A 23,920-nucleotide genomic window follows, 5' to 3' on the forward strand; every position below is an offset into this window, starting at 1 on the left:
GCTAATTGGAATCTATAGCACAGGACATTCAACTACATGCTGGGCAAATGACCCTGAAAGTTTCAAGTCTATCTAGCATTAAAAAAAAAAAGTTCAGATGTAAAAATAATCATAGGAATGATGGATTCTGTATCCTTGAATGGGCATAACCAACCAGAGATCTGGGTAACTGGCAAATTTCTTTTTTAAATAAGGCCCTTTGAGTCCCATATATGCATCTACTTTCACAAGCATTTCAAAACCCGTCTTCTAATAATTTCACACAGAGCTTTCAGAGCAGCAATGTTCAAAAGAATGAAAGTAATGAAACACAGCAAAGTTTTACATTTTTATTTCTGTACTTTGGGAAATTTCCTATTGAAGACAGAAGGCAGTTCAAATTGGAATTGCTTTACTGCCAACAAAAATGTGTGACTCTTGATCTAATGAAAAATTAGAGAGATTGAAAAGCAGAAGTAGACTTAGGAAAGATTTCAGTTACAGCAGGATGCAGCCCTTATTGCATTTGTAGTTCAAACTGTGATCTCTAAGGAGATCTAAATTGCTCTGGAGTGTGGAATTTAGAGACTTTATTTTCTTAGAGGAACAAGTATGGTTAGCCAAGATGTCAAGTTTTATTGTCACACATTTAGAAAACATATGTCACTTTAAAATAAAATGTCATTTAATGATGAAAATGTTACATTTTTAAAACCCTTGTCATGTAAATTTTTATGTGGATATTTTTAATTTTTTTTGAATCTTCCATTCCAGTAAACTGATTTGGATAAGCATGCTTTTATTTTATACTGGAAGAACAGTTGTATTTGTGATCGTTATCAGTATGTAACAATTTCTAAATAGTTGTTGTCATATGCTCTGTACCTTTGTGAGCACTAAAGTATTTCTGGGAAGTGAAACAGCAAAATCTGGAATTACACTTCACACTAACACACAAGGATGCCAAACACTGTGTCTGTGCTTCAGTGCCCCTCAGAGGTGAAAGACCCAACTGAGAGGTGGAGAATTTTACCTTGGGTGCAACACCACATTACAGGGCTGCACCTCTTCCCATGCAAATACCACTTCATTCCAGCTTATTCCAGAGTCATGATGGGATGTGGCATTGACTGGGATCTACAGACATGGGCATACAGTTCAGAGAGTGAAAGAACTGCAAGCCAATTCCTGCCCCAGGACAGCAAAAAGTAGATTTGAACTTGGATGTTCAAAATACCAGTTACCATTATGTTGGATATGAATTAATCTTATGGGTCTCTATTGTTGATGTTTGCAACCATCTCTTCTACCATTCTTTTTTTAGTGAGTAAAAGCATGGGAATATCACAAGTGACCATCATGTATTTTCATGTATTCCCCAGAATTGTTCTTTCTCTCCTGATTTCCCTCATCTATCACTCGTCTAGCCTCCTCTCTTACCTCATCTTTTTCATTCATCAAATCCTTTTTCATGAAAGCCTGAATTTGGAACTTTTCTTCCACTGTTGTTTGAACTTTTCTTTCTTCTGTTGTTCTTTTCCCTCTATTCTTGATTTTTCATTTTTCTCCTTCTTGTTTCTTTTCATGCATACTTCATCCTTTTGCACTAATCCCCGTCAGCCCCTCCATTTGACACATCTAATGTAGTTGCAATAAGCCACTGTCTAAAGCAGCATTTTAAATGTTGAACAGAGGAATTCCCTTCCAAAATCCAGCAGGAAAAGTCCAGGTCTGGACACATCACTCCACTGAGACAGAACAAAACAAGCAGGCACATACAGCTGTGGTAAGAGCAGGTCAAAGCAACCTCAGCTCTTCAGGCTCAGCTGATGAGCCTATGGCAACAAATCACTGGTGAAATCACGTGCTGCAGCGTCTAATATGCCAGACAGCCAACAGCATTTGGCATCAGGGGATCAAACAACTGAAAAAAGGATGTGGAAGCATGCCAGAAGGCATGACATCCTGAGCACTCATGCAATAATTTTACTGATAAGATCAAAAGAATGGTCAGTTTTGCTGTATTTATCAGAACTGTCTATTTTATCACCAAAGAAGCTTAATGAGTTCCCCTTTTCATCTCAACAGACAGGCAGTCTGGGAAAACACTATGCTATTAATGGAATGGTATTTTTAGAAAGATGGAAAAAAGAAAACGGCAAGAGTCCAGATTTTATCCCACCCTCTTCAATGGCATCTGTGATACAACTGCAACACACGTACCAGAAGAAGGTCACCTCAGTTGAAAGAGCATTTACAGAAGCCACAGGAAACATTTGAACTTCTTGATAACTCCCTTCACTGAGTTAATTTCTGTTCCATACTGCCTCACCCTATCTATCTACCAGCACAGATGGGTTTGAGGGAACCTAGATTTGTATGATGTGAGTTACCAGCTACTTCTTGCAATCACCAAACTGTGCATATTTAATCTCTTACTCTGAGTATTTAATTTCTTAAATCAATGCCTATGACTAAAGTAATAGGAAAGGTTCCTCTGTTTTTTTTGAGGGAGCTGAATGCAATCCATATTGGGAGAGCAACTGATGATGAGATCCCAACACTGACATATCAACATTCTATTGCTTTGTTTGTAAAATGCTTATCTTTATTCCTGGGAGACCCAGGCTCTGTATTTATCATCAGTTTCTTTACATATGCACATAATGACAAACATACAACAAATACATACATATGTAATTTATATGTATACTTATGATATATATCTGCTGCTCTACAGATGAGACTTTTCAGAGAAACCAGAAAATATATGTACACAGAATGCTTTACATTATTGTTGTGCCAACAAATTTGAAGAAAACTTTCTTCTCAACTCCTTCCTTTCCAGAAGAGCACAGATTAAGCCAACTATTAAGTCATTCTTATATCTTTTCCATTTAGATGCTAAATAAAACAGCTAAGTACTTTGCTGTATCAGAGCCTTCAAAAATTAGAGTGTGTCAAGACAGAAACCTGCTTTCAGAACTCTCAACAGCAGAGTGCCTTGAGATAACAACTGATCTCCTTTTGAAATGAATAATTTTGTGCTTTAGATTATATCAGGTAATCCTCTAGGAAAATATATGAGTTTTTCAGTTTGTTTGCTGAGTTTCACACAGATGCATTGCTAACTTCTTCCTACCTCCAAGTGCTTTCCTCTCTCTTCCAAACTCCATTTCTTCATTGGGATTGATGTGCATCCCTTTGCTACTTCAGGTACACCTTTGTTTAAGTGCTAATGTTTTGTGTTTTCATGCCCTGCAGCACTAAATTTCTGTACCTCAGATCATGTATTTATGGAAGCAACATGCCCACTGTCCACCCTGTCTCACAAATTTTGCTCAGGGCTTCATTGCCTCTTCTTTAGAGCAAGTCCTGAATTTAAGAAATGAAATACAAATACTGAGAACCTGCACATTTTGGTGATTGCAAATCATATAACATAAACCTATATTACCTGAAACCCTGCTCTGGGTCCAGTCCCACACTAGAAATGCAAATATCTCTTTACATGACACTGACACTAAAAGTTGATGCAGGTGTCAAGTCAAAACAAAGGTAGTCTGGACTTGCCTGAGAACCAAACAAGGACCAAAAGTGGATCAGTTATAAAGAAAAACATTACTTTCCTCTCCTGGTTTCCACTAAAAGTATTCAGAAGACAGAAATTATTTGGGTTTTTGTGGGTGGCAAGAGTGATTTAAAGGATATAACTCCTAACACTTGTAGACAAGAACTACTGTGCTTGGACACCTGAAGTTAATTCTATGGCAGGTTTTCCCACATCATTACATCACCACAACTGCAGAGGAGTACCAAGGTCCCTCTGGAGCTCACTGCATTTACTTCCTGGCTTGGAAAAAATCAGGCACAAGGTTAGTTTGGACCAGCTGCATCCACACCAGCATTCAGAAGAAGCAGATGCAAAGTGATAATGAAAATCAGCAAACCAAGCCAACCCCATGAAAAGTTGGATTTTGCGTGGATAAGCTCCCACTCATTGCACAGAGTCCATTAAACAGCAGTGTTCTCATTGGAGTTCATTAAAATTTCAGTGAAATGATTCTGCAGTTTCTTTGCACGGTGCCAGGATGAATATTGGGTTTACAGCAGGCATTGTCTAGTGCTTCTTGTTGCTTTTAGAATGACATCAAACTTTTCAATTCATTTTCCTTACTTTCCTGCTGCTGTGCTGTGCTGCAGTGCTGCTACTGACAAAAATGGGAAGACCAGTAAAGCAATGGTAAGGCAGAAATTCACCAGTGTGAAAGAACAAGGTTCATATATGGTCATTCAGCATTAAATTACTTTCACATAGTAGTCTGTTGCCTGGATGTATATTTTTTTCTTTTTCTGACTATGCACATTATCTTGTGGACTTTGAACAAATTAAACCTGAATGATATTGCTCATCATTACTTCAGCATAAAAACACACTGTAATCAAAATCATTTTTAATATTGGTTCTTGATGCCTTCCTTATATAATTTAATCAGCTCAGTGACTTTTTCTTTTTTAGACTGCAGTAACAGGAAGTAGAATACACTAGCAAATACCTACTGCATTCTATGGGTTCTTAACACTTTTTATCCTTCTAAATATAGATTTTTAACCCTAAGCCTGCAAATCATTTTAAATTCATTTTGTCTAGACAAATGTGATAAATGTGAGTGCTATCAGCTATAATACACAAAAAATAAATTGGGTCCAGAGGTTTTTCCCTTTAAAGGTAAATGACTGCAAAAGTTCATTTACAATAATAGGGACACCTATGATTTATTCTTTCTCCAATTTCCATACCAGACAAAGGGCTTAAAACTGAACTGCACAAAAGTGTTTTTACATACACTCACTTAGCAACACTTTTTGTGGGTCCTATTTTCAGAAGTGGTGTCTGCTTACAGCACTTGCAGATGTGGCTGGACACGGATGGGGGGTTCAGCAAACCTCCAGACAAAAATTCATTCACTGGAAAAGGTCAGGAATGCAGTTGTGAAAGGCTAATGGGAAATGGTAGAGACCCTTCTTCAGCTCAGTATTCAAATAGGGCAAAAATCACAGTGAAGTATAAAACAAAACAAATCAAATCAAAACACAAGCTTTTCTAAAGGAGTTTTCTACAACTACAGGCCCTTTATCAAGCCCAACAGGATGATCTGTATCAAGGCCATATGTTTTTATACCAGTGTTCTACCACCTGTTCTACTTGCACAGGTTTACTGGAAGTAATTTTACAAATTTCACAGACTTCTTTCTGCCACCCAAGTACAATTTGTAGAACAAAGAAAAGATACACATAAATGAGCAAACTTGGAAGCAGGTAACTTTTCAAAATAACTCCTCCAAGACTTCTGCTGAGTTGGAATGTGGTTTTGTCATTTGGTAAGACATGAGGCCAATATGATCTTATATCTTTCAAATATCTACCTGTGTTGTTTGTCTCCACTAAGAATTAATGATGCATAATAATTTACAGAGCATGCTCCCTATTTCCTAAGCTTCTGCTAAGGTTGGAAGTCTGTGGATGGATACCTCTCATAGTCATCAGCCTTCTGCCAAAATTTCAGAATGAGCAATGGAACCAAAAATGTTTTTACCCACTTAAAGGTGAAGCTAGATTAATTTTTTATCATTATTTTGATTTTTATGGCATGAGTTGCTAAGTGTCAGCACTTCCCTTCCCTGAATGGAATGTAAGACCCAGGTTGTTACATTGTGAGAGCGCAAGTCTGAATTTAATTCACCTTAGGTTTTGCCTATATTTTTTAACAAAATATCCTAAGGTAGGATGGTTCTGGGTTTTTATTTTACAGAGAGGTAGGAAATGTGCTCAGAAAAACAGAGAAATGCCCCTTTTTCTGTATCAGAAAAGGCACTCAAGTTATTTGGCAGCAAAATAACTGATAGTTTAAAACTACAACATTTTTTTCAAACAAATTTTCAGCCTACCAGTAGCATAAGAGGAATATCAATGTGTACATTTTTTCACAACTAATCTTACTTTAAGAGACCACTATTCTAAACAGTTATGTTGTTGATTTCAGTGTTGATTTCACTCTTGCCCAAGTCTTTGAAAACAGCTAAAATTTTTCCACTTTTGGCTGAGGTAAACATTAACAGAGTCTTATGTCAGACGGTCCCTGAATGACAATTCCATTGTGACCTTCAGTTACACAGATGATTCCATGAATTCTTGTATGAACTAGAGCATACTCAATATTGATTTAAGAATTGATAGTGATAGGAATCTAAAAAGGCCTGTATATTTTCCCTACCTGGATAATAGCAGATTTTGGACAAAAAGTCACTATTTCAAAATATGAAAACTCTGCTATGATACTGTTTCACTGTGAGTTTTCAATGGTTTTATGGCTTTTTCCTGGACCCTCTCTAATATGTCCACATACTTCCTGAATTTTAGAAAATGGCATTTGGAAGGATAGGAGTGTGGGTTGGTTGTTTATTTGTTGAAATCAATGCCTGCAAAGTTTTCTCTCTTGAAAATTTGGTTTATATTGCTAATGCTATAGCATCATCATAAATGCTTTTTCCATCCTAAATAAAGTAGGCAGGAGTTACTAATTTTCATTAATTCATTCTGACAGGCTGTTCCTGAAATTTCTTCAACCCTCCACTGTAAACTTCTTTCCAGACTAAGTCGATTAATGGTCAGTCTATACCTTTTGGGAATTCCTTTTGCTAGTAATGTTTCTGTCTTTTACAGCCTCAGTGTCTCATGGATCATTATCCCCTCTGTGTGCTTTGATGTATTTGAAGACAACATCCTAATCCTTCAGTGCTTATTCTTCACCCTTCATTTTGCTCACTCAAATAAGGGAACCCTTTTTCTGCTCTTTCCAACCAAGGGTCCCCAGGACCAGGATCCTGCAACTTCTGACTTAGTGTCCTTCTGGCATGATGCAGCTTGCTCTGCCTCCTGAGCTGTGGAGTTTTCAGAGAGGACAGAGAATGGTTCAACCAGAGTTACACAAAGTATCTCCTGGACCACAGCAGCTCTAGGAAATGAAAGTGGCAGTTTCACTGTGGGTGTTGCAAAATGAAACAAAAAAATGAAACGAAAATGAAACCTTACAAAGTCTCATTAAAAAAAAAAATTAAGTAGCACTTATCAGTGGAATTCTTGAGCTCTTGAATCTGGATCCTCCCTTTTCTTATTTCAGCAATGTTTAAAGCAATTTAATTTGGTAGTTACTCATAATTCACATTCAGTGAAAACTAAACTTAGAACAGATTCATCATCTACATTCTTCTGGCTGATGTGCTGCAAATTATTATGGCCCACAACCTGCTAAAGCCTTTTTCTACCCCCATTTAACCCAGGCACAGCAGTCTGCCTCGAAATTAAATGTAAACAACCCTGTCCCTTTAACCACTATCATCCTCACACTTCCAGAAAAACAAACTTTATCAGGCAAATTCAGATGCAGATTGCATTTGCTCAAGCCAGTCTTCATTATCATTAAAGCCCAGAAGTGTCCCCCAGTTCTGCAAATGTGGACACCCAGGCACCTCATGCAGTTCTGGAATAGTTTTTTGGGTTTTTTTTACCACATCCTATTTTTTTTTTCTAAGGACAGCAGGTCATGGATAGTTTATTTCTGGTTTGTTGTTTGGTTTTTTTTAACCCCAGACACCATTTTTTACATTTTACATTGAAACTCTGTCTTGGTAGCCAAATAAATGAACGTCAGTCTATTCAATTGTGGGGCAATGAAAACTTTTGGCATAGAATTTTTATAGCACAACTGTTTGCTTCATATTATCTTGTTCCTTTATCCTGGAAAATCCTGAGTGGCCTCTGCCGCCAGGAAAGGAGGCATCTTTCTTCAGAAGGGCTCTCTTGCCCATGTGTGGCCTTGGCACCATACACAGAATAAATCATGGATAATTTATAAAGATTAGAACAAAATTTAGAATAAAAGGTATCCTCCAAAATGCATGTGAAATATTGTTCAAGATTAGGAATATTCATGCACACGGCATGGGAAAAAAATGTTCATGCTGTTGGACCTGTATCTTTCCTTCAGTTATGGCACATGAGGATCACAGAACCATAGAAACCCTGAGGTTGAAAAAGACCTCCAAGATCATCAGGTCCAGCCATCAACCCAGCACGGCCTTGTTCAGCACCAAACCACGGCCCCAAGTGCCACCACTGCACATTCTTTGAACATTTTGAGCATTTGCACCTCCTTACCCAGTAGCCAGATTTCTCAATACTTTTTGGTCTTTTTTGTCCAAAATCCTTGCCCATCCGACAGACATGGTTACAACTGGCACAAAAGCAAGATTAACATGAAGAAACTAAAAATGAAAACATCTGATGGGTAAAATATCATCATGGACTCCTGGCCATTTGAGTCTGATGCCCAATGGGAAAGATCAGCAGAAAGAGCATTTGAAAGCATTGCTATTGAAATGGCCTTGGGCTGAGATTCAGATTAGATACTGGAAAAAAATGTCACAGTTAGAATGGTCAGGCATTGGAGTAGTGCTCCAAGGAGGTGGTCACCATCCCTGGAGGTGTTTAAGAGGTACTTGGATGTGGCATTGGGTGATGCGGTTTAGGGGTTGCAGTGGTAGTGCTGGGTTCATGGTTGAATTTCATTATCTTAAAGGCCTCTTCCAACCCAAATGATTCTATGGTTCTATATTTAAAGCTATTGCAAAAACACATGGATTTGGCATAGGTACAGGCCGTTCATCAGGCTCTGCGTGACTAAGCTTATGCGAGCATCTAGCTCACAGCACAATTCGCTCCCCAGTGTGTGGTGAGGGCCGACACATCATAGGCAGCTTTTATTTTTTATTGTTTCTGTCGGCAGCAGCACACGGGGAAGGCAGGCAGGGCAGCCCGGGCGGGGTGCGAGCAGGGCGGGGCAGGGCGGCCGCCCTGGGGCCGGCGTTCCGTGAGGGACAAAGCCGAGGCGGGCGCTGCACGTCGAGCACCATCTTAACCGCCCCGGGCGGCGGCTCAGGAGCCGAAGGTGCCCCCTCGGGCGCGGCCTTTTGAGCGGCGTTCATTGCAAAGCGCGGCCCGCCCCGCATCGGGCCCGCACCGCATTGTCTCCGCACGCAGCGCCCGCCGCCCCCCTCACGCGGCCGCACCCGCGCCCCGCGCTCCCCCCTCAGCCCCGCGCCGGCGGGCGGGGAGATAACGGCGGGGAGCCCTTCCCGGGAGCCTTTCCCGCAGGGACCGCCCCGCTCGGCCGGCGGCGGGGAGCCCTCCCCGCAGCGCCCGCCCCGCCCCGCTCCGCTCCGGCGGTGCCGGCCCTCCCGGAGCAGCAGGAGGGGCCGGAGGCGCGGCCCGGCGGGCGGGGGGCGGAGGGGGCGGGCGCCGCGCGCTCCCCCCGCGGTGACAGTTTCTAGAAGCTCGTCCCGGCGTCCTTTGCGGCCCCAACATGGAGGAGCTGACGGTGGAAGTGCGCGGCTCCAACGGGGCCTTCTACAAGGTACCGGCGGCGGGGGCGGCGCGGGCGGCTCCGCGCCCGGCGGGGCCGGGGCCGAAGGGCTGCGGGGGAGGGGACGGTGAGCGGGGAAGGTGCGGGGGGTGCGGGGCCGGGGGCGCGGGGATGGAGCGGGGCGGCGGCGGCGGGGGGGCGGCGGTGACGAGGCTGGTGAGGGCTGCGCGCAGGGGAGGTTCGTGTGTGGGGAAGGCAGAGGGCTGGCGGGGCCGGGGGGAGCAGATGCGCGGCGCGGGGATTCCCTGAGCCTTCGTTTCGGGAAGGGCGGGTGGGCGTGTGGGGGGATTGGTGTTGGAAGATGCAAGGGCTTTTGGGTGGGATGGGGTGAACCGGGGCGATAATAATGATTTTAAAAGATTTTAAATAATTTTTTTAAGGCTTTCGAGTTTATTTATGCCTTCAGAAATCTTCCTTCACCATCACCCTCCCTGGAATGTCAGGATGGTACAGGATCAATGCAGAATACTCTCAGCTGTTGCCTGTCAGTCATTTTCCCCTAAGCCTGGCTTCAGATGTTTAAGAATCCCAGCTCTTTTTATGGCAGTAGGCTCCTGTCTTCCTCTCCAGAAGAGCTGATTCCAGCCAGTATTGTGAGCACGCAGTGTGGCTGTGTTCTGGGAGGATTTAATCTCGGGACTCTCTTTAGCTATTGTGCCTTACCACATGCACGGAGTGGCATTGCACGGGCAATACTGCACTTGGTGTGGGGCTGGCCCTTTCGATTCCCCCTCCCCCCTTCAGAATTTCCTGTGTGCAGCTGTGGATTTGGCTTGGGAATCATGTGGTGACTGTACAGTATGCAGAGGCAGTTGGGTGTAAGGGATTGTAACCAGCTGACTTCAGGAGTTAGTTCTTTCAGCTGGCCAAGACAGATGGGAGATACCCTTATGAGGAAGGAATGCAGTGGCATAAACTGCATCCCTAGTAGGGAACCCTCTGAATTTTTTACCAAAAGGAGTAGATAATAAATTTTATACAGTGGATATTTTTTTTTTGTTGAACCTGAAATATCCCACAGAAACTCACATCAGAATCATTTGTGTCCAGAACAGGATGCTCCTAAATAGAATTGATTTTTTTTTTTTCCCTGAGCATTAAAAAGCCCAGAATTTGAAAACACTTTTCTTAGCTTTCCACTTTATACCTTGTGATCTTGGACAACTTTCCAAATGATGAATCATTTGCTCTTCTGCTTAAAAGGAATGTCAGACACATGGGAATATGAGGTGTGCTGAATTTTTGGACTGAAGGGATCTGTGTGCGCAGAATATGCTACAATAAGCCCGATTTAAAATCTGCAAGGATGGCATCTCCTCCTAAACCAGAGAGAATTATCAGCCTTGGATTAGCACCATCATATATTTTAGCCCTGTGAACAGTGACTTAAAAAAGCAGAAGTTTTAATTAAAAATGGCATAATGGCTTTGAGATCAGTGAAGTCGGGATTAAGTCCAGTGATGAAGATGGTGGATGAAGGCAGGTTAGAATGATTGGATGCACAGTGATCAAAACCCCAACTCAGAGTAATCCACTGTTAATGTGGAGGGGGGGAAAAAAAAACCCCCATAAAGACCCAGACCTGAACAAAAACATTCAAACAAATACAATTTTAAAAGATTATTCTTGTGAGCTAAATGCAGTGAAGTGTGTGTGTCAGTGACTCCATTTTGTGAGTCTTACTTTTGAAGAAGGCAGAGGTTTTGCATTTCTTTTGGAACTAGGTAACACTCCTAGGTCACTTGCTGTTTAAAGTCACCTAAAGCAAAGCAGTGTGTCAGTCTCTTTTAGGAAGTGTCCTATTTTGGGCATCAGTAGCACTGATCATTGCAAGATAATGACAAGAGGCTCATCTTTTCTAAGCTGTGTGACACTCCATGGAAGGTGGCAAAAGTTTTCAGAAGAGAAAAAGCAGAATTTGTAAGATGGGATGAGATTTGAGGTTTGCCTTTAGAACAGCCTGAATTTGGATTAATTAGCACAGCATAACCCCAGATAAATGAGATCAGAAAGATGCTGCTATGTCAACAGAGAGAAAAACCAAAATAATTATATAAACAATATCATGAGAGATTTTCTTTTAAGAAGTTGTTACTATGATCTGCAGCTTAGCTGCAGTAGAACAAATGTAGTGGTTAAATCTGTTGGAGCAAGTTTTCAGTACTTATTAGAGGTATGACCATGGTAAATGGTACTCTTTATTATAAAATTTCTTTAGTTCCACTAATAATTGCTCTTCAGTTTTAACAGGGAATTCTTCCTAAGTGCAGGAAGACCATACATGATATGTATACATTATATAGTTGCAATATATTAGTATGGAAAATTAATATTCTTTATTAAAATTCATGCATCATAAAAAGCATTTTGAGTTTTCATGTACCTGTGGGCAGTTATGGTAAATCCCAAGGTAATTGAAAAAAATTATAAGTGCATATTATTATCTAATTTTAAACTTGTGTATCTAAATCACCAAACTAATTTGTGGTTTCTTTTTTTTTTTACATTTGCTTTAAAGAAGTAATATAATCTGGAGAACAGGACAGCATTTGCTGTATATTTTATGCCAGGTTCTCAACCATTACACAGCAGAGCCAGTGTTTAGCCACTTCCTGCAGCTTGGAAGACTTTGCATATATCATAATTTTGTGCACCCATTGTCTTCGGAGATCAGATGGAGCTGATAGGGCTTGAAATGGTTGTGGGCTTCTGAAAAATGGGGGGGGCTTGTGCTGTGGAACAGGGGAGAACAGACAGGGTTGCTGAAGACTACTGGTTATGGGTTTGTGTATATTAAATGTGCTATGAGGGCTTCCTGAGAGTGGAAAAGTTAATACTTTCTAGGTGAGAACTAGATGGCAGGAAAGCTTTTGTCTTTGGGACATTAGAATAGACTTTTTTTATGTATGGAATGGTCAAAATACCTGGACTTCTTTGGTTTCTGAATGTGTTGAAGAGAGTGAAAGCTGTATGCTCCCAGCCTTGTCTTGGCCTGCCTGCAGTGTTTTCAGGATGATGGTTGACTGTCATTAAGATGATGAAGTAATTGACAGAATCAATGGCTGAGGCTGGCAGACAACGTGGTCCACACCTCTGCTCAGGTGGGGCCACCTAGAGCCAGTTGCCCATGTCCAGATGGCTTTTGAGTATCTCTGAGGATGGAGGATGGAAACTCTACAGCCTCCTCTACAACCTACAACCTGTGCTTCTGCTTAGTCACTCTCACAGTCAGAGAGGAACTCTGCCTGGAATGTCAGAAAAAACAGTTTCCTGACATTCATACAGAAATTCCCATATTTCCATTTGTGCCATTTCTTCTGGACCTGCCAGTTGTGGAGGGTCTTGGAAGAACAAGACAAAAACTTCAGTTTTACTCAATATCTCCATCAACTCACTTGTATGTGTTCACTTGTATGCAGATTAAGAGCCCTGCCAATGCACATTATTCATGATTTCCCATGTCAGCATCCCTGAAATAGGTTGGACCTTACAGTAAGACCAAGTGCATAAATGGAGCATCAGATCAGTTCTTCTGACTGAGCCTTTCAGTGGCATTTGAAAGCTCTGGAAGATCCATGGTGTTCTTCCTTGCAGGAATTTAGCTGTGCTGGAAGATGGGCTCTGGTGTGCTGCAGGCCCTTGTGTTCTTTAAGTTCTACAGTAGAAGCTGTTTATGCAAGGGGAAGAAGCCCTATGAATTAAAATGGAGCTCAACCCTTAATTTACAAGTTCTGAAGTATTTCCTTGTTGGCCTGTTCCTCTTTCAAGAGGTGCAGTTGTTCTGCTAACAGGACTAAGCAAAATGCTGGTAGCAGGAGTTGGCATTGGCCTCAAGGCAGACACAAGCCAAAATATTACTAAGGGGAAAAAATGATGAATGACAAGTGCACACCATTTCTCCACATGTAGAGCCAAAGCTTGATGAGCAGCTCTGTGGGAGTGAAGGTTTACGCATCAATGAAAATACAATTATTGTTAAAATTTTTCTTACCATTTTTAATTAGTGGCTTTGCAAACAACTTGAGTTGCTCTGAGTGGTTTTTAGCTTGATGGTATTAAAGTAGGAAATTGTCATTAGGAGTGTAGCTTACACACTGTTCATACCCAATTACTACACCAGGAAACTGTAACTGGAATGACCTTTGTTTTTTTTCTTTAAAGATCTTTACTGTGTTACAATTGTCAGCATTTTTATTACATCTAGCCTTACATCTATATGGGTGGGGAATTTTAGACATTTTAAAGTTGTTCCTGATCAGTTGAAAGTTGTGCAGTCTTGCAGGAAGTAGCTGTAGTTGTTGCTGTTGGTGAGTTGTTTGCTTGAGCCTTTTAGGCTGATGGAAGGGAGATGCCAGAGGGAGTGGTTATTGATATTTGAGGAACATGGTCAGTGGAGGGTGTCTTCCAGAAGTTTTGCCCTTTGGAGGATGCATATGAAGAACCCAGTGTAAGAAATGAGTCATTGAGACAAATTCAGTGCTGAGGCTCTTGCACAACTGTCAGAACAACCCTTGAATTTACATGTAATTGTGATTGTGGATGGAAATAAATAATAATGTCATAAATTAAACTGTGCTTGCTAAAACTGATGTGATAGTTCAGGATATTTTTCTTTCCTGATACCTGCTTGTAGTGTTTCTGTTTTTCAGTAAGCCACAGCCACTTGCTTCTATCAGTTCCTTGTATAAACAGGTGCAGCTAATCACTTATATTGAAAGTAATACCAAGTTCAATCTTTCTTGTCAAGCAGTTTGTGTATTTACAAGTTTCTTTTGTTTGCTTTATTTTCTGTTTTTTTCCTTTGGGGTCTCATCATGAGATACATCCTTTAACCATGATTATTTCATGTGTTTGTTACACCAAACACTTGTGTTTCAGTGTTAGTTAGAAATACCAAGGGTTCTTGCATCTGAAAAGGAGTGAAAGGCTTGGTAATTGGATATAGGCTGCTTGACCTTTATGTCACTGGTTCAGAAACAGTCCGTGGTACCAGATGCCCAAGTGTTTGCTGTTAGAAATTGGCTCAGCAGTGGGTAAGGTGATATTAATACAGTTTTAGAGTGCAGGTATGTGTGGCTCAAAGGCCAACATGGTGGCTGTCCGTGGAAAGAAAGTTTGCAGCTAAACTAACAGCACCTCATTTTTACATTGGATCATCCTCCTTGGGGGTCAGATAAACTTACAGAAGGTAGGATATGGAGGGAACTTGAATTGTGTCTACCTGTTTTACAGATTTTGTGACTTTACCTGGAATTGGATTAAAAAAAAAAAAGTTTTGTGTGCATATATACACACACAGACATACAGTTCACTGTAAGGGCACTTCAGTAAGTCTTGATCCGTTTATGTTATCAGCAGATCCTAATCCTAAATCCATGGGCAAAGCCCAGGTAAAAGGGAAAGAGTGTGTGTGGGTGTCTGTTATGAAATGAGGAAGTCTCAGCTGCAGTGGTTTTGGTGCAGGTGATTGGTTGAGAGTTTCCTGCCCCCTTGTTCACCCTGCACACCCTGTCCAGCCCCAGGTTACATCCCCTGGGTCTCCCATCCCGTCCCTGTGCAGGTGCTGGTGTTGGGAGCTCAGCTCCTGCCAAGTGAGTGGCAGAGACAGGTCTGAGCCCAGGGGCCTGGAGGCAGCAGGACATTAATAGCCTGTAGTACAGTACAGTGTGCTGCTGCTCCTGAGCAGGGCTGCTCAGCCAGGGCATACATGGACTGCCAGGGATCCAGCTCGCAGCACAGCCCGAGTGACTGACACCCATATCTGCACAGGCTGAAGCAGAGGTCTGGCAAGATGAAGTCATGTCAATTTTTCTTGCCCTCTGCAGATTTGTGTGTAGTTAAAACACACATAAAGGTTACGTGTAAACTCACTTGCTGATACTGCAATTCCTCACTCTTTTTGATGCCACTGTATTTCTTGATGATGTGTTTGGTGGTCTCCTGTTAGCTCTGTCCGAGGTACATGGAATGATATGTTAGGAACGTAGAACTCTTCAAACTTAGGAACTGGCATTATCTGTGTTAGGCAACACTGCTAAGTTAAATTTCAGTAGCCGAGTACATTGTTCATTAGAGCAAAAGTTAAGGTGATGGATCATTACTTAATTTAGTAAAGAATGTTTTTGACACAGTATCAGGCATGACTAGTGCAAATCTATTTATATAGGTTACCTAACAAATAAAAGAACTCTTTCAAAACTCCCTAATTGAAAACCAGGTTATTTAGTTTTCTGGTTTATGTTCATCATGCCTCTTCTGGAAAAATCCTTGTGAATTTGTAGGATTTACTATAAAGTCCTTTTTGTATTGTGAAATACCAAAATACCCTAATGGCACAGGTTTTGTTGTAAAACCTTTTTTTAAAAATTTAATTATCATAGGCTCTGTGAAGACTTCTTTAAAAACTACACTAAATCTCATCCTGACATGCATGAAATCTCTTTCTGGTTTTATCTGGAAGTTGTAAGTGACAGCTGATAATCTGTATAGGCAGGGTTGAATGCTGTACGAAAGTCGTACTCAGGAAGTTTTGCTTCTAGAAAATGTTCTAATGGTACTTTTGACATCCTTCTTGATAGTAATGAAATAATTTCTTAGAAAACTATTCTAAAGCCATTATTTTTGTTCTCATTATTATTATTGTATTCTCATTATTTCTAGTTTTATTACAAATGGACCATACAGTCCATAATAGCTCATAGACTGCTGTACTTCAGTTGCTGTAAATGTGGTCTCATCCCCACAGCTGTTGAGAAATTGATAATAGTCAGAAGTAAATGTATATAGTTAGACTCTAATCAGAATTTTTTTTAGGCATTACAACAATAAAATTATTTAATAGTTATGTAATTTTATTTGATGTTTTACATATGTGCATTTGTGACCTGAAGTGCATACTTGATAGATATTATGCTTGATTTATACTAGGGAGTGAAAGTTTGGGAATACCAAGTGAAGAAGCTGTGCAGGTAGTTCCAAGGCAGTTGCTGCCTACGTGTCTGCCAGCAGCGAGTCTGCATTGCATTCTCCTGTGGGAGGGAAGAGCAGTGTGCACACTTTGAACTGAAAGACTTCCTTCTGTGAAGGAGTTCCTGAAACCCACATGGTGTTGTAAAATGTACAGGCTCTTTGTTGGAATTTGTACTTTGGATTTTATTAAAAATTGTCCCTTTGCAGCTGATGTATGTGCAGTGTCAGCTGTTGGTCTGCTGAGAGCTGTATCTCTGTATTACTGTTCCACTTCGGCTTTGGCATTCTTCAGTGAACCTTAGCTTGGAAATTGGTTGTGACTATTAAACCTGTCTGTACCTTACACAGAAACCCACACTTCACTTGGTAATGGGCTAATTGTCATAAATACTCAAAAGTCAGTGCAGTTGGATTCCTTTTATGCACTTCTTTTGTCTTTTTAATGAAATCTATAGTCAGTGGATTCATGACTTTCTTAACTCTACAGAGCATTAAGTTCTGAATGTTAATCAGATGTTTTATGATACCTGAATTGGAATCTCTCTTTATTCTGAAGTTGTGCTTTTCAGCAAAGGAAAGAACTGAATTCATTTCTGCAGAATAAATTTTTAGCTACTGTAGGCTTACCTTAGAAACACATTGAATGCTGTGAGAACACAACAGGAATAGAAGACCAGGTTCAGCTATGAAATAAAGTAGCATAATGAGGCGGAGACTAGTATTGAATCACAGACTCTTGGAATGCAGATAAATGGCTGTCTCCAGTAGGGAGTTAATCTCTCCCTGTAAATACTCCTGTCTGTTGATAAGTTGTCATGTAGCAGAACGCTGGACTGCATGAAGTTGGTTCTAAGTGCTGTGACTTCAGTGTTTTGTCCCTGTGTAGAATTTGAATAAATTGTAGTAGAGAAGCTGCTATTTCCTGCACTGTATGCCATGTTCATTTGTCCCTGTGCTGGGGTACATTTGGAGGGAACTGCTGGTAGCATAAATTTGGTAGAAGTTCTGCTTTATCTCTGCTGCTGGCTTATACATGCTTTAGGCAGTAAAATTTTTTATGCTCTTTGCATCTTTAAACAGACAACTTTATACTCCCATCCAGTTTCTTGAAACTGAAAGTCCCTGATTCTGGTTGTATTTTACTCTTAACTGTTTCACTTGCTCACCTTTCAAAGAAGGAGATTTGCCTGCCTTCCCTTGCAGTGACAGGATGGCCTTTGAGAGGGTTTATTTTATTAGAACCACACTAGCTGGTTCAACAAGATAATTTCTGGTGACCTGCTTTGTTGAGGGCTACCAGTGTGCTTTTTGCTAGAACCAGTCTTTTGTGTTGCTGACAGATGGGTTTGAGGGAAGCTCAGGGAGCAGAGAGAAGCAGGTTTTGAGCAAATTCTTTCAGAGCATTGGCTGAGTATGAGCTCAGGTAAAAGGAGATTGGCTTTTATAGGCCCTTTGCAGCCAGCTGTCAGTGTGGGCTCCTTTACTGTCCCTCATTACACAGAGGGATCGACTGTGTCAAAATTTATCTTTCCCTGAGCTGACACATAATACCTCAGTGGTGCTTGCACAGCTGCTATGTTCTTCGTCCTCCTCAGTTGTCAGTTTCTTAAATGGATATAATCCATTCAGCAGATTTCCTGGAACTTCTTTCTCTGAACATAGCTGTGCAGCTTTCTTACTCCTTTAAAACTGCAGGGTTCTCCTTGACCACCTCTGTTTGGACAAGTACCAGGCTGGAGCAAAAGCAGGAATAGTGTTCTTTTTTTTGTCTTTAAATTTTTTTCAGCATGCCTACCCTCCTTAATCAAGAAATGTAGCAGCTTAATTTCTGCATAGATACTTGGGTATAACTCTGTGAGATTGATCTTTGTCTTTAAGTTTTTGGTATAACGAATGCCCCCTAAATGTAAGCACAAAAAATCCATGAAATATTGTATTCTCTTTGTTTTCCTGGGAAGTCCTACAGGCATTTGGCCTCATCCAGTCCCCAGTTTAGTACCTGAAAGATGATACCATAACTGGCTGTGTGGCAGCCTCTACTGCCAAATGTGATTCAAACTGGCTGCCAGACTGTTGGGGGGACAGTTGTTTAGGATTCAGTTTGTGCTGGGAGGAACACCAGTGAAGCACACAGTGCTTCAGCTATTGGAATAACTGTCCTTGCCTGGATCTCTCTCTGTTCCTGTAAAACACCAGTGCACACCTGTGGATAGATTAAGAAACTCTTGATAGTGAGTTCAGTTGTAAATGAGCTGTGGTCAGATTTGAGCAGTCCCTGCGCTCTGCACGTCTTGGAATAGCCAGCTAAGAATACCAGCAACCTCGTGCAAAGAGTGGGAGTGTGTTTTGGAGCTTTCTGAGATTGGAACCTCAGTGTTAGTTGTAGTCTTAGCTCAGGTTCAGGCTGTATTGAAATTGCTGCCTTTTTAATTTCACATGCATTCTTGTAACAAAAATGTTTTTGTTTTAGGGATTTATCAAAGATGTTCATGAGGACTCCCTCACAGTTGCATTTGAAAACAAGTAAGTATTTTATTTTTTTAAAAAATTATTTGAATATTAGGTTATTTCAGTTTTGTGTTTTTGCTGTTTTTTTGTTTTGTTTTGCCTTTAAGAGGAAGCAGATTTCATTAGATATAGTTCTATAAGTACAGGCTCACTAATCTGTTCAGCTTCCATGAATTGCCTTCTTGAATCTGTATCAGAATTCAGTTCATCAGTTACACAGTCCTGTACATTCTTTGGTATCTTTAGTGATGCCCATAGGTGTGACAGCCAAATTTAATTAACATAGGAATCAGTGGCACAGGCTTGATACTCTTACATGAAAGCAGGAAAAGATGGAAATACCAAAGTACTCAAATGAGCAATTCTGTGTCTGCTGTCTGGAATGCTGATCAGTATTCTCAACCAGAGAAAAGTAAAAATATCCTGATGGTGATTTTTTTCTTTTAACTATTAAGAAGATAAATATATATATATATATCCAGTCAAAAGACCTATTGTTTTTGAGTGGAAAAGTGTGCAGATCTGTTAGCAAATCTTGAAAAATAATTATCCATGAGGTCCATTTAATTTAGTATCTAAACACAACAGTGCTGCTGGCAACTTGTAGTGGCAAGCCAAGAATAATCCATGGGTTGGTAAAGTACAAATGAGTACCTGTTGTTCAATGTTCTGACTGATAACACTGGATTACCTGGGAGATTTCAGTGCTAATTCCAAATACTCTGTGAGCTACATCCTCTTTCCTGTTTCTCTTCCAGTTACTAGGTGGAGATCCTATAAAATGTGTCATCTTTTGATGTGAAAATTGTTATAACCTTTGCCAGCTCTAACCTGTAGATTAGTCTTTGAGCCTTTCTTGAAGAAAGACTGCTGGGTAATAAAGGTAATGCTAGGGAGTGTGCAAGTGTGTCTTTATAAACAGTATTTATAATCCTGCTGACATAATCCCAGGTGTGTATGTGTGTACATATATACACGTGTGTAAAAAGAAATCCTTGGGGGGGACATAAGTAATCCTGGGGTTTACCCTGCAAAACCCAGTGTTTGTTTCTTTCTAACCTATACTTTCTAGTCCTTCATTTATGAAGACAGTTAGAAGATGAGGTGGCAACCATAATTTATAGTAACACTGAGGTGGTTATGGAACCTGTTACTGTCTCCTAGGTTTTCATATCCTCACTCCAAAACCCAACAAACAACAGAAAAAAAAAAATAAATCCTTCATTCTATCCATGGTCTAAGAAGATGTGACAAATCATGAGTTTCATCTTCAACATCTATATTACTTTCTAAAGAAAAGTAATTACTTCTCTTTGCATTTAAAATATATACTTTGATGTCAGAAACTAAGTAAGCTAAAGGAAGTGCCAGGGCTCACAGCAGGAGCTGAATTGTTGGCAAACGCATTTCTAGTGTTTAGTATCCATATCATCCATGTGTTCTACAGAAAGTCTGGCAGCAGCAGCTATGTTTCAAAAAGGATGGGCTGCAGCATATGTAGAGTGTTCTGTTGACTAAAAATAGATCTGATCAGGAAGTGTGTGCACAGTTAAATTATTCTGTGACGTAAATCTGATCAATTCATATGCTTTTTATGGAGTTAAATTCATAAGGGCTTTAGTGGAACCGAAATTGGCAAGAGTGTCCTGTGCTGAGAGCATCAGTGTTGTGATAGTGATAATCACTAACAAATACACACATCTACCCCACAATAGGCAATGTAAACTGTCACTTTGCATTTTCTGCTATTGTTAGACAATCTTTATCTACAGCTATTGTAAGGTTCCCAAAGTTAAGTGTACCAGCACAGACTGCTAATGATGATTTTGTGGTCATAGCAACACTCAGACTCTGGGCAGGTAGCCTTAATTCTTTTAAGAGACATTTTTTGAGGGTGAGGAGGCAAGAAACGAATGCAGAAGCTTCAGGACTTGGGAACTTTTATTACTGTTAGATGGAAAACTGGATCTTGAGTTTGATGGATCTACAGTTTCATAGAGGCTCATTGGAGTTTGAAACAGCTGTATTGAAGGAGATGCTTCTGTGCTGTAAGAAGCAAGGACCTCTTTTTTTTGTGATTTGTGCCCTGTAGCTTAGGTATCAGTTCTGTCAGATTGTCTTAGTAGATAGTTTGTATCCCATCACAAGTAATTTCTTAAAACACCTTGGTTTGCATTTCACCAATGAGGTGCTCCAATTCTGGACTTAGAAAGTTTTGCTACCAAAACTTGGACTCGTACTCTGAGAGCTGAGCCTTCTGTGCACTTTTCCACTGTGTGCTTCCTCCACTGGCAGGGAGGGGAAGGAAAAACCCAAACCCTCAGATTAGTAAGTGTTATATTTGCAACAAGGACAATTTAAGTGCAACTGAATTTTTTTGCCAACCCCTTTCACCATTTCTCAGAAATAGAATGTGATTTAGTTAACATTTTGTGGCTGAAATATCTTCCAATCTAAACAAAAGCTATCCATGTCCTAGAATTCTCAAGGCTGGAAAGGCTCACACTTGATCCCCTGAGATCAAGTCCAGCTGTTAGCCCTGCACCACGGTGTTCACCACTATGGAAGCGCCACATCCACGTGTCCCTGGAACACCTCTGGTAATGGAGATTCCACCACCTCCCTGGGCAGCCCATGCTAATGTCTGCCCACCCTTTTAGTGAAGGATTTTTTCCTGCTATCAATTTAAACCTCCTTGGCACAGCTTGACACCGTTTTTTCTCAGGTCCCTCTGAGTCTCCTTTTCTCCAGGCCGAGCCCCCCTCCCCAGCTCCCTCAGCTGCTCCTCATCAGATCTATGCCCCAGACTCTTCACCATCTTCCTTGTCCTTCTCTGGATGTGTTCTAGCACCTCAGTAATAATCTTCATGCATTTTTGTTTTTCAAACTATAATTAAAATAAAAAGTTTATTATAATGTCTAAATTAAAACTATATGATATGTAACATCTTTATTAGGTGTGGTACTTGAGTGTAAGCTGTGGTTTCAGAGCAAACATGTAAATGTATCCATCTTCTCTTCTGGGAAGTTGCAGAAGTGCCCTTTGCTTCTTACGCTCAGCCTTGTTCTACTAACACAGGCTGCTCTGTGTGCAGATTATTAAAAGTCAGCAAAGCAAGTGACTTGCAGTAATTCTTACTGTTACAAGTTGGTTGGTTCTGATTCTCTAGGTGTGTAATGTGAATCAGATGGGCAGAAAGGATGGACGTTGCAATGCTTTAGCAGATACCATTAAAAGTCCCTCAGATATTCTAAGTTAATACAGGTTTTTTCTTTCCCTTGGTTTTATTTCAGCCTTTATAGAGTCTTTAGTCAGATTTCTGACTAAGAGTGAGGAACAGCTGATGGCATTCTGTGACATTCACAGAGTAGAAGGAGAAGGAATTTCAGGAGAACACAGTGGATTTAATTGCTCCAGTAGTCTTCATAAAATGCACTGGAAACATACATTTCTACAAATAAAATACTTCTGTACAGCCAGCTATAGTAAAACAAATAGACTTGCTGTATATGGAAGTAAACCTTTATTTTGTATGCCTAGAAATAGTTGGTATTGATAAGCAGATACAAAGATACGTTTTGATCTGAATCTGTTACTGAGGAACATCAGAAGGTTTGTAGGTGGAAAGTTTTGTTGAAGATTGGAGTCACATTTTCATGAGATACATAAAACTTTGGTGGCAAGCAGTTAAAATGTTAAATATGAGGTGGAGAAATGGATGAATCCCATAGTGGACTGCAAAGCTGAGCTTAAATCTATATAAGGGCTCTATGACCTAAGCAGTAGGAATGTTAACTACATCATACAATATCTTTCACTGGGGCTTTATGAAAGCCATTAGTTAAATATTTCAGTTAATTTAAAAATTTTGTTGTTAAATATCTTCCCAGTTACTACTTTTGTCTTGCCGTGATTATGTTGTTCCTCTACTTACAAGGTTTGCTTTCTAGCAATAAGAAAACAGACCTCATTATATGGAAAGAAGGAATTTTAATGAAACAGAATTTTAAATTAAAGAAAACAATAGGAAAATCTGAGAATTAATGTGTAATGCATCTTCAATTTGCAGTTGGCAACCAGAGCGCCAGGTGCCCTTCAATGAAGTCAGATTACCACCACCCCCTGATATCAAGAAAGAAATTGGTGAAGGAGATGAGGTGGAGGTGAGTGAATGCTCATGAGCTGTCTTGGTCTGGAGCTGCTTGTCCATTCCAGGCAGTGGTGAGGGGTGTAAGGGCATTACCAAGGTGAAGGTTTAAAATGAAGCCTGTCTCTACACCTGGGTTTATTAGAATTTCAGTGGAGCTGTGACATTTCAGTTTTCCAACAAAACTGCCAGTGGAAATTTTTTTCAAAATCTAAAACTTAAAACAGCTGAGAAGGTTTTAATTCTGACAAAAAATGTAGGCAGTTTTCTTTTTTGACCTGGAATGTAAAGTGTTAGAAATCATTGATGTGAAGATGTAATAAAGCTCATCTGATAGCAAGAGTTTTAACCCAGATGAAATGTCTGGTACAGTCTGTGTGAATTATGGTATTCTACAGAGAGGGTGTTAATAGGAGTGATGTATTAAATCTGGAAGTCAAAATATCCATGTTCTGTTCCCTGCTCATTGTAGTATCATGAGTGGTTCAGTTTAATTCTGAGGGTTTTTCTGTACTTGTCCTTAAAATCAAAATAATGAGTTTCCTTTCTTGAGGATACCGTCATACTTTTGGGCAACTAATCTAAGAAAAAGTGTAGCATAGATGCTGGGTTTTTCTATTCCTTTATTTGAAATACATTGCCTTTGTTAGATGTAAAGGGTTATTTTCTACTTCCTCACTACTGTAAAACTCATTCAGTCTGCATGCAAATTTCTTCAGCCAACTGGAAGTGTATGAGGAGCAAATGAAACCTAAGGATGAGAAAACTGGGTTTCAGAAGTCCTCTGTTCTAGATCTGGTCATGCATTACCTTGGTAGTGTTTTTTAATATGGA

At 40.4% G+C, this 23,920-nt stretch overlaps 1 protein-coding gene and 1 long non-coding RNA gene across 5 annotated transcripts in view; both read left to right on the top strand.

Moving 5' to 3' along the window:
- Positions 1-7,006, top strand: part of LOC128793238 (uncharacterized) — a 53,060-nt gene extending 46,054 nt beyond the window's left edge. Inside the window, exon 6 of the long non-coding RNA XR_008432704.1 lies at positions 6,846-7,006. This is a non-coding gene — a long non-coding RNA (uncharacterized LOC128793238). The remainder of the gene's footprint in view (positions 1-6,845) is intronic.
- Positions 7,007-9,305: 2,299 nt separating this feature from the next.
- The window catches only part of FXR1 (FMR1 autosomal homolog 1), a 34,091-nt gene continuing 19,476 nt past the window's right edge, over positions 9,306-23,920 (top strand). The window contains exons 1-3 of one of the 4 annotated variants that reach the window (XM_053951694.1): positions 9,306-9,452; positions 18,901-18,953; positions 23,009-23,102. In XM_053951694.1, the coding sequence (XP_053807669.1) occupies positions 9,402-9,452; positions 18,901-18,953; positions 23,009-23,102 (198 nt within the window). In that variant the 5' untranslated portion in view covers positions 9,306-9,401. Of the gene's footprint in view, positions 9,453-18,900; positions 18,954-19,707; positions 19,822-23,008; positions 23,103-23,920 lie in introns of those variants that run through there. The other 3 variants (XM_053951693.1, XM_053951695.1, XM_053951696.1) reach the window with 3 other exon arrangements.

The sequence above is a fragment of the Vidua chalybeata genome, chromosome 10, assembly GCF_026979565.1.
Source record: "Vidua chalybeata isolate OUT-0048 chromosome 10, bVidCha1 merged haplotype, whole genome shotgun sequence".
NCBI lineage: Eukaryota > Metazoa > Chordata > Aves > Passeriformes > Viduidae > Vidua > Vidua chalybeata.